Source organism: Xenopus tropicalis, chromosome 3, assembly GCF_000004195.4.
Source record: "Xenopus tropicalis strain Nigerian chromosome 3, UCB_Xtro_10.0, whole genome shotgun sequence".
Taxonomy (NCBI): domain Eukaryota; kingdom Metazoa; phylum Chordata; class Amphibia; order Anura; family Pipidae; genus Xenopus; species Xenopus tropicalis.
This window is the reverse complement of record NC_030679.2, coordinates 109729665-109740933: the sequence shown is the minus strand read 5'-3', so window position 1 is coordinate 109740933 and position 11269 is coordinate 109729665. Positions and strand designations below refer to the sequence as shown.

The 11269-nt window shown below is 38.7% G+C and overlaps 1 protein-coding gene across 2 annotated transcripts in view; it reads right to left on the bottom strand.

The window, feature by feature from the left end:
- Positions 1-203: 203 nt before the first annotated feature.
- Positions 204-11269, bottom strand: part of mfge8 (milk fat globule-EGF factor 8 protein) — a 37990-nt gene continuing 26924 nt past the window's right edge. The window contains exons 7-10 of one of the 2 annotated variants that reach the window (XM_012958774.3): positions 10226-10370; positions 8409-8593; positions 2973-3128; positions 204-1366 (exon numbers count right to left, since the gene is read on the bottom strand). In XM_012958774.3, the coding sequence (XP_012814228.1) occupies positions 1223-1366; positions 2973-3128; positions 8409-8593; positions 10226-10370 (630 nt within the window). In that variant the 3' untranslated portion in view covers positions 204-1222. Of the gene's footprint in view, positions 1367-2972; positions 3129-8408; positions 8612-10225; positions 10371-11269 lie in introns of both variants that reach the window. The other variant, NM_204070.1, reaches the window with a different exon arrangement.

The following is an 11269-nucleotide window of genomic DNA, read 5'->3' as shown; positions in this document are numbered from 1 at the left end:
TAAGAAGCAGAGAGCTGTCCCATGGTAGACACAGTTCAGAATAGGAAACCTGTGTGTTCACATGCCTTACTGATCTTAAAAGCGTGCATTTTTTACATAGCTTAACCAATACATAGCATCGCTCAACCACAGGAAAGAGGAAAAAACAATAAGACCTCTGTAAATGCAATGACTTTCTAGATATGCGAGCCTTCAATAGGAGCTAGGGAGTCACAGGTTGGTCATATCTTTATATATTAAGCACAAAGAACATCATAAGCCAAAACAATTGTGCAAGTTAACAAAAAAAACAAATAATTAAATTGGATTTTAAAAAAAAAAATACAAACAAAATTAGGAAAGCTTAGTACACCCAATGGTTACAATATTAATTGTCAATCTTTAAAATACTGAATTGGTAAGGGGGGAAACAATGTGCATAAGGGGATAAAATGGATCATACAGGGAAAGGTATGTGCATGAGTACATGTGATTAGGGGTAATAAGATAAAAGGTGCAAAGTGTGCTACTGGTCTAGTCAGCCACAATAACCTATGAGCGTGTAGCATTTACTGGTTACTATAGGCAACTAGACCTGAGCAAATTTTGCACAATTTATTACATTACCCTCGGCATGGCCTATAAGGCTGTTGAGATCTGATCAGTGAATACTGGAAGTATAAAAAGAAGGGCAAGAATTAGAAAAATGGGGGACCCTGGGCAATAATTCAAGGTCGGAGCCCCCAAATTAAACAAAGATATCCCAGAAAAGTATGGAATTGGCTTTTAGCTGCAGCAAATGAGGTAAACCAATAATGTGCAATATATATGACCCTCCAGCGTTTGTTCAACTACAACAAGCACTGTCTGACAGAGCCTGCTGTGGTAAATGCTAGATGTTGTAGTTCAAATAGCTGGTGTGCCATAAAATGACACCCCTGATGTACAGCTACAGGGCCCATCTTAGGCAAGGGCCTATGCCTTCATTGTGCCATTGACTCGGCTTGACATTGCTTTCTAGTTGAGACACTCCATGTTCCACTGAGGGATAAATGACTTCTCCACTACAGGTCATATTCTGGAGTGTCAAAAGAATGCCAATGGGACACCCCACCCCTAAACACAGATTTAGGTCACAATTAAGGGGAATTTTAGTAGTCAGCAGGTGCATTAAATAAAGGAGACAGTGATAAGAGAAGGTTTGATTCTGGGACACTGCAGTCGCCAACCACTTGGGCTACTTTTAATCATCACAGCCCAGGAGTTCCATTCGAAGTGTGATGCGCTCATGCCAAGACTGAGGAAGAACACGCACAAAACGGGCAGAGAATGGCACATCAAAAAGGTTCTTTTTGTGAGAATAGTTGTCATTGTTTCCAAGGAAGATCTGCAAAAGAATAAAGCGTAAAGCATATTATGCGATTCTCTTCCCCACGCACATCTGCTTGTATATTGAGGTTAAACAGCTGGTATCAAGTGCATGACTCATGGTACTTGAAGCTTAAATTACATGTCAAAATACAATCGGTTTTATAGGTCTGTATTCCTGTAACACAGTGGGATGAAAGGGGCCCCAATAGCATCACTAGAAGCACTTTAGAAGGACAGCAATGCTTACAGATCATTGGGAGTACATTACACAAATACTGCTTCCACCTAATTAAAGGGTATCTCCACCCTTTCATGAGATAAATGGCTTATTAGTGTGCTCCCTCAACCTAACATTTGCTAACAACTTGATCGTGCTATAGAGCAGTGCAGTCCAACTTCTGTGGTACCGGAATTTTTCTGGCCTGTATGGTGGAGGGCCAATAATAGAAGCCTGTTTTGGCAACTCCTTTTTTTAAAGCACACCCACCCTGATTGACTCTGCTGAGTGATCTGTCAGAAAATCACAGCATGAGTAAGTTGTTTGCAGTTGGAAAGAAAATATTTGGTTGGGTATCATTTTTAATTTGTGAAACATCCACTGCAGTTCCTCTTACATCAGCGGCTTCTACAGCATTGTTTCAGGAATCAGAACCAGCATTGCAGAGAATATAAAGGTATTCCTTTCCTATTTACAAAAAACTATAAAACCACTAAACATTTTTTAAAAATATGTTTATGTTGAAAATAAACAGGTTATTGCTTCTCACTTTAGACTTTTTACAAGGGCCAAGTCAAGAATGGCAGCCAAAAAAAAAAAAAGGATATAGTTATGTCCCTTACTGGTTTCTGCCAGACCTGCACTGGACATTGGAAATACACCCCAGCGGCATGTACACATTTTCCAATGGAACAAATATACACTGATGTGAAAAGTCATCTGCTACTTCATAGTGTTTATGGAGTGTGGCAGCAAGTGAAAATCGAGACTGAATGTTTAAATAGATAGATCAGATTTAAGCTGGCAACTGCAAATGTCATTTATCGCCCCCCAAGCAGTCCTTTAAGAGGAAACGGAGACAGCTTAACACTGTAATCCCAGGAAAGGGCTTTCTGAAAGCAGATAATGCTGTGATGGGACCCACTCTAAATGAATTGGTAAAGTTATAAGTTATGAAATTCAGAAATTAAATTAAATTATTTTCCCCCACATTTTTCTGAACAATCGAATATTGTCTAACACGGATGGCTGATCCACTTACTTAGTGGGCTATTTGAGCAGATCTGAACAGAAGTAAGAAAAATTATGTATTCCAGGTTTGTTTCCAATACACAAAGGAGGCAACAGCGGGCTAGATTTTCTGGCCACACAGGTAGAATTTAATGGCTATGACCATAGCAAACTTTGCACCTTTTATTACATTACCCTCTTAGCATAGCCAGAAACACAGTGGTGTAAGAAGTATAAAAAGGAGGGTAAGAATCAAAGAAAAAAGGGATAATGGGAAATAATTTGAGGTCAAAGCCCCGAAATTACACAGGGATACTCTCAAAAAAAAAAAAAAGCACACTGTTCAGCATTTCTGCCTTTGAATGTGCTCAGACAGCATTAGTCGCAATAATACCTTATCTGCTTTTGTCCTGCTGTCTTTGTAAATCTTCCAGGTGTTGCCATCGTCGCTGTAAGCCACTTTGAATGATTCCACATACTGAATATTCCCAAAGTCTTTTGCACCCTGTGTAATAATGCCAGAGATCTTCTTAGGAATTCGGAGGTCAATCTGCAGAAGAAAGAGTGGTGTAAATTGATAAGAAATACAAAAGTATGATTCTCTAGTATTTCAGAATGTTATACATTAATCCAGATGCCTAAAGAATTTAAGTTATGTTTTGTAAAGGATTCATTTATTTAAACAGGGTCATGATTGCGCAGATTGGGTCAGGCAGTTAGGGCAATCCTGGCCTTATTGCACAACCTTCTATACATGTATGTCAACTTCAGCTTTGACAGACTGTCAAGTATTAAAATAATAGATTTGTATGCATGACAGTCACAGTTTAATTAATTTCAGATTGATGTAAAGTGACAGATCCTGCACAGAAAGATATTTGTGAGGACCACTGCAATCCAAAGGTCATGCAAGGACAGGGATCAGAGAGGGCAATGGAGACAACCTGGCAATAGAAGTCCTGGCAAACAAGAGCACTCAGGGTTATAACCCCAAGGAAAGACTAAAGGAACTCTGCAATACTGCAGTCAGTAGCAAAAGGGCCGCAGAGTTTGGAATGAAACTGCCACATTGATAACATCTGTTTCTAAGCTGAAACAGCATTCCAGACATCACAGGCTTCCATTACTGACACAGTGTTGGCTTTGGGAGAAAGAATAGTAGGTAAATGCAAAATAAATCTTACTTCTAAGTAGAATTGGATGTCACATTGTTTTAAGATTGATATTATAGGGTACAACATTTTGAACTATATTGTTCTGAACATGTATCTATTTATGAAGGGGGGGTTACAATGCTGTACTACCTCACCAAAACCAGTTAAACCTCATCTGTGGACTCCAATGAAACAGTGCCTTCCAGTGGCCAAACTAAAGGCCTCTGTATTACACAAATATACCCATTATTAACAAAAACATTTTAGTGAATCACTTCTGTTTTGTCTATGAAGCTGGGAAGCACCTCTTGGGCTGACACCCACTGCTACATAGCATTGCTCAGGTATGGAAGCACTTTATTCTTACATTTACTAGAAACTAGATATTATTATGACCGTTTTTCTATAACATGTCAGTTTAGCATCCTATCCAAAGTTGGACAAAAGTCTATGTACAAGGATAAAGAATTGCTCCATCAAATAAGTGCTAAGCAAGAGCTGCCGAGGTGGTCCAGACCAAATGCGAACGTGCCACTTAATTAGTCCATTTGCAGTACTATAGCAAAGCAGTCAGAAGAGGATATAAGCTGTCAGGAAGATGCAGAACTGTATGAGCAAGTATCAGGGAATGTAGGCAAGGTCCAATAACAACTGCCAAAGAGACGAAGAACCCTGACACCATGATAATACCGCAGTGAGACAGTGAGTAGTTATGCACAATCAACTGCCAAAGAGACAGCGAGCAACCGCACGCCATCAGCTGAGACACAAGCAGTCAGCAGCCATGGTGCAACAGCAGCAGCGACCTACAAATTCGCTTAACCAGTCCTTTCTCAACCAATTCACAGCCTCTGGCTAGGCTTTTTAAAGTTATTTTGGCATTTCTGCATTTGATACTTCCCGTTAATACAAACACAGACCCTTCCCATTTTAGACGTTACTTTAGATGTTAAATCTAAAGTTCTACATTTTACAATAGACAGAGCAAGGCAGCAATCATATGCAGCCCTCCAAGGCATTATTTGGTGAAGGCTTCAATGGATGTATGTGTATACCATTTATAACATGCAAAATGTTTGACAGCACCATGCTTTAGCACCCAGTGCAGCAATGTTGAGCATTTACATTTGGGTAAGCAATATGGCAGCCCTTATTCTTACATATGAGCACATATATGCATATAAGTTCTAAGAGCAGACAAACAGTAACTAAATCCCCTTTGTAATAAAAATGTTATTTTAGGCAAAACTTCTTGGCGGAAAACCCATTTTCTAATGCTTTGGTGTTGTAAAGTTTTATTTTATTTATAAGTCTTTTACATACAGTTTACATTTTTTCCTATTTATGTGTTTTACCCATGTATTAACAGTAGGTACATACAAGTAGTTCTGTAAGCTCTCTTTTTGTTTGAGACCAGGGGTAGCTTCATATCGGAGAACAAGTAGTAAGGAGATAATAAAATAGCTTGAAACTTCACCAGTTTCTGAGGTGTTATTTCGACCATTAGTCTTTGCAGCATATTTTTAAAAAAATGAAAACAGAAGTCACCACACTTCACCATAGAAACTACAGAGGAACTATAGGGGAATAGAGGAAACAAAATCTACTTTTTCCACACTTTCTAAACCAGAGACCAGAAAGATGCGAAATGTTGCCTCTAATCATCTGTGTTGCACTTTTTTGACCCCCACAAATCTGCCCCTTAGTCTAAGGCTTAAGCCACATGGAGCGGATTCTCATCCTGTGAAAAAATGGAAGCAAAAATCAGCCCCTGTACTCCGATTAGCTTTGGACCAGAGGCACGGATTCAGGGAAATATGCAGTTCAGCACTGAACTCAGGGAGGGTTAAAGAGAACCATGCACACAGTGTGCGGTGAAAAAATTTCAACATCTATATTTACATGACAAAAAAATCACGTGATTATAAAGATTCACATTTGGTTTGGCCAGGCACCTGGATTCATCAAATCCGAATTCTGCTGAAAAACGCCAAATCCCAAACGGGAACCTGGATTCAGTGCATCCTTAATTAAAATGGAGACTATGGGAGAAACCTGGATAACAGGTTTCTAGATAATAGATCCCATACCTGTACTAGCTAGTTTGCACCGATGTCACTTGGCAGGAATTTTTGGGATTTTGACCATGAATATAAAACAAATAAAATAGCTGTGTGCCATTAGACTTTATGTATGACAGAAAACAAACAATCATTAAACATTAGGGCAACACAACATATAACTGTAGTTACAACATTTTTATAATTTTATGAATAGGAACTGCAACACTGGTTGCTGACAAAAAGAACAAAAATCTTGTCTACAGTCTAATAAAACAGTGCCCTCTACTGGCCATGTTTGGAAATCAGCCCAAGCAGATCACAAAATACCCTGCTTCTGCTTTGCATAAATATCATACAATGTATATATGTTCAGGAATATTTATTCATAGATGGAGAGCATACTATCCCTTTAAGACAACAAAGAAATTGATCACATACTAGTGTGTTAAAACACCCCTAACACAGTGGCCAACTAAAGGCTAATGCCAGTACTTTAAATTATATTTCTATATTACCACAGAAAGTAATTCCTGCTCTAAATATGTCTCTTGTACCTGTACTTACTTTCATTCTATACAGACAAAGCTTAGTATAACTAGCAAAAAAGATCTACGAGAGCTTGTTTGCCTCCCCATAATATTTCTGTAAGCAAAGGAGAAGATTGTGTATAACCAATTATAGGATATCTTGGGGTTCTGGGGGTTGTAGTTTATAAATAGCATGAGGGCAGATTAGACACTTAATGGCAGGGCTGTATAAGTATATAGTGATAAAAGGGGCATAATGTGCCCAAGCAGCTTTTTAATATTAACATAGGCAATCTGGGAATCAACACTTATATTATAGTGTCACCCACTGTGACCTACAGCACTTATACTGTATTTGCCTATTTGTGTCTGTAAGTTACCCTCCCATATAGATTGTAAGCTCTACGGGGCAGGGACCTCCATCCTTGTGTGTCTTTGACTCTTAACTTATTGCAACTGTATTTAGCTTGTATCTATCTGTATTTATTGTTATACTTTGTATTTATCTATTATTATCTTAATAATCCCCTGTTTGTATTAATGTATTCTACTGTACAGCGCAGCGTACATAAGTAGCCCTTTATAAATAAAGATATACATACATACATACATACACATCATGGGAACAGACAGTGACAATTTAATTCTGCATGCTGAATCAATTTACTGAAAATAAGGGACAGTTTGCATCTGTCATTTGCTACATACATAGCCACAGGCCTGCCCTTCTCTGACTAGCAAAAATTATAGAAGGGGTAGAAAAAAATGAACTTGCAATATGCTGTCAGTGGGGGCCTCTGTAGCCTCCTAAATGGGATGGTGTGGACCTAATGCTGATTGGAGTCTGGATTTCTTAATAAAGAGGGTGTGTCATCCCCCCCATCCTCCAAGAAGGAACATCAGCAGACAGTGAGGATAACATGAAGGCCAGATTTAGAAGATGCCATGGAAGAAGGAAGAAAAATAGCCCCATTATCTTGGTTATAGGACACCAGAGAGCACAATTATCCCTTTAGTGTTTATACAGTCCCACCCATTCATCAGTATGTGCATGTTTTACTGCCATGTCTGAAGCAGCACTAAGCAATGTCCTGATGTCACTAATGCATGATGAGAGCCAGTAAATAACACTATCATACAGTATTCTGAAGCAAAAGCACTGATTAAGAGATTTTTTTATGCAGGTCGGGGGGTGTTTATTATTGTGTATTGCCTGTGGGCATTGTTCAGAACAGAGGGCATATTCTCACAGTTGAGGGAGGGGTGGTTTGATATCATAAGGGGTGGCCTCCAGTTGAACAGGGCTATGAATGGCACAAGGATATATATACTATACTATATATTATTATGCTATGCCAGCATATATTGTATATTCCTCTGTACTAACCACAATATTGCTTGGACATTTAGGATACAGTGCGCCTTTTAAACAATATCAGATCAGTTCTATAACTCTCCCTAACAAGCTGTCAGGCTCTTATAGGCTAACATTTTCAAAGGCTACAGGACCTATGAGCACAGCAGCCAGTGAGAAAACTAAACAAATGTGGGCAGTTAACACAGCTTTATATGATGGTGCCAGCTGACTTATTTGCTGAGGTCTCAGCGAGCCCACACAGCCTGATAGACATGAATTTAAAGCACTGATGTGGCTAAGGTAAATCAGTGGCTAAGGTAAGAGTTATGAACTGCCAATGCATGCCGTGCATTTTTACATAATCTACTGTCAAAAAACTTGAGCAACTATAGCATGGTGTTAAAGAAGGATAACAATTATAACTGTATTCCTTACTAGAACATGGATATTGGGAAATAGTTTGGCAGAGCAATGTAGGTTCCTTTCCATCTGGGGAATTAGGAATGTTTGTGTAAAAAAACACACTACATGTATATTTACTGTTTGCAGCTTAGATAAAATTTATGCAACTTTTCTACACAGGCCCAACTGAACAATCTCATGTCAAAATGAGGGTAAATGTTACCTTTTCATAAACACAAGATAAATAAAGAGTAGCTACTTCCCAGTCTAATAAATGCAAATTGAGCTTTCAATTTTAACTGTGTTTTTTGCTCATATACCCCATACCTGCAACCATTGTTCCTGGTTATTTTCAAGTGCAGTCCAAGCATTGGTCTTGCCGATCTTGTCCAAACGGGCATAGTGTGGGTGCCATGTAAACGCATCAATGCCCCAAGTCTTGTAAACACTGGATGCTTTTATTTGCTTATCAGAAATCACTTGTGTTTTCATTCCAAGAGGGTCAGAGCAACCTACCATGTTGAAATACACTGTAACACAGCAGTTCATAGAAAGGTGGGAGAAAGGACAGTGCTCAGCATCACAAGGCCACTGCAAGCATGACATGTAAAGCAGTATCAAATGTAAACAATAAAAGGGAACATCAAGCAACAAGTTTATATCTGTGTAACTACTTTTGGCAAATTAAACACAAATTAACAAGCCACACAAATTATAACTAATATAAAAGTTGTCGATACCCAGGTAATTTTTTTTCTTGCCCATGATTCCCCTCTGACTTAAGTGGCGAGCCATTAGACTGTTTAAAGGATTAAAGAAAATAAATAAAGTTTCTCCATATTTCAAATATGGATTTTTTTTTTCTCAGTTGGCCAAAGACCTTCTTCTATCGACCACAAAATTGTTTACCTCAGAGGAGGTAAAGGCTAATAGAATCCACAATCCTGTTGGGGTAAAGACTAGGGAGCTCCTGGTTCTAGTAGCACATATTGAGTGTCCCAGCTCGCTCACTATTCCCATGTGTGTGATGTAAGATAGCTCAGCTACTCCACTGATCTTGATCCGGGAGACTCCCTCATTATGTGCGTGTGTGTGCCCACCCTTTTCTGATATTAAAGAATGGAAAGTATGCTAATAGATTTTAAAGAACTAACACTAAGGGTAAATGGGTGCTCCAAGACACAGACTAAGGGGCCCATTTACTTACTCACGAACCGGCCGAATGCGTCCGATTGCGTTTTTTTCGTAATGATCGGTATTTGGCGATTTTTTCGGAAAATTGACGCAACTTTTTCGTTACCAATACGATTTGCGCGAAAAAACGCGAGTTTTTTGTAGCCGTTACGGTGCGCTTGTATTTTGTCGCGACTTTTTCGTAGCCTTCGTGCCGAGTACGAAAGATTCGGATTCGTTCAAGCTTCAGTATGGTGACTTTACTTGGGCCAGGTTGGAGCTGCAGGGTACCATTGAGTCCTATGGGAGGCTTCCAAAATCATGCTAAGTCTGAAAGTTTCGCCCGCCGCTTACGAGCGCTCAATACGAAAAAGTCGCGACAAGATACGAGCGCATCGTAATGGCCACGAAAAACTTGCGTTTTTTCGCGCAAATCGTATTGGTAACGAAAAAGTCGCGACAATTTCCGAAAAAAGTCGTAAAGGCGCCAAAAAAATCGCAAAAAATACGAAAAAGTCGCAAAATGTTTGTTTTCCAATCGGATTTTTCCAATTCGGATTCGAATTCGTGTCTTAGTAAATGTGCCCCTAAATGTCAGACAAATTTCCCATCTAAACTACAGAACTGCTGGTTGGCCAACCACTACATCTGGGCTATATATCACCATGAGCTCTATGACATCCTCACTTTTTTTTTTTTTTTTTTAAACACATATATTTGGTACATTAGATCTAAGCAATCACTTTTAAAATCGTGTGCATTACAGTAAATGCAACTTATAATGCACTTCGCAATTTCATTGACCGCCATTAGATGGAGACACTGGACAAAACTGTACACAACAAAGCGTTGAAAGAAGCTTAAATTTGTTGAGTGAATTAGCAAAGCCAAACCTTGTGCAAAGCATTAGACTGGCAATGATACAATAAAAAAAGCATAATTGCTCAAAAAAAAAAAAATTTACTTATTACCACTTGGTTCACAGCCATAGAGCTCAAAGCGAAGAGTACAGGCAACACGGCATGTCACAGGATATATGCGGATGAACCGAGCAGAGATTGGTGGGCTAAATAGGTTTGCCTTCCTTCCATCATTGTCTATGTTCCCAGGAAACAGCTAGAACAAAACAAAAATTGGGGAAATGAAGACTCCAGATCATTAACACATTATAATTCTGCACCAATAAAAATTATTATACAGGTATCGGACCCCTTATCCGGAAACCCATTATCCAGAAAGTTCCGAATTACAGAAAGGCCATGTCCCATAGACTCGAATCTAATAATCAAATAATTTGCATTTTTAGAAATGATTTCCTTTTTCTCTGTAATAATAAAAAAGTTGGGATCAAGTACAAGGTACTAAGATATAATTAATCCTTATTGGAGGCAAAACAATCCTATTGGATTTAATTACTGTTTAAATAAAATTTTTAGCAGGCTTTAGGTAGAAGATCCAAATTACGGAAAGACCCCTTATCCGGAAAACCCCAGGTCCCGAGCATTCTGGACAATAGGCCCCATACCTGCAATATAATCTTATTTACACTGCTTTCATATTTTTCTCAACTCTCAGTTCTCCATCTGAAATTTATCAGTGATGCAGCCCATGGCTTTTTATATTTCAGCAAAGATTTACTCTCAAATTCCAGCTTGCTGCTGTCGAATAAGGCTGGTGGCAGAGCACAGTCAATCTAATGGGGGCAGGCTTCTAGGTATGATTTAAAGGACTAAACCCCTCCCACTGTCTTTGGGACACTAAAGTAGGAAGACCTCCAGAAAACTTTAGTAACAGGGTAAAAATGTAGTTTAATAACACTAAAGTAGGAAGACCTCCAGAAAACTTTAGTAACAGGGTAAAAATGTAGTTTAATATATGTTATTAATTTGACTGTAGCCTGTTTTAAGTGAATACTGTGCTATACCCCTTGGTCACAAATGTCCCACAAAAGAAATATATTTTTTATATTAAATTTTGCATCTTACAACCTACTCATACATCTACATATTGGTACA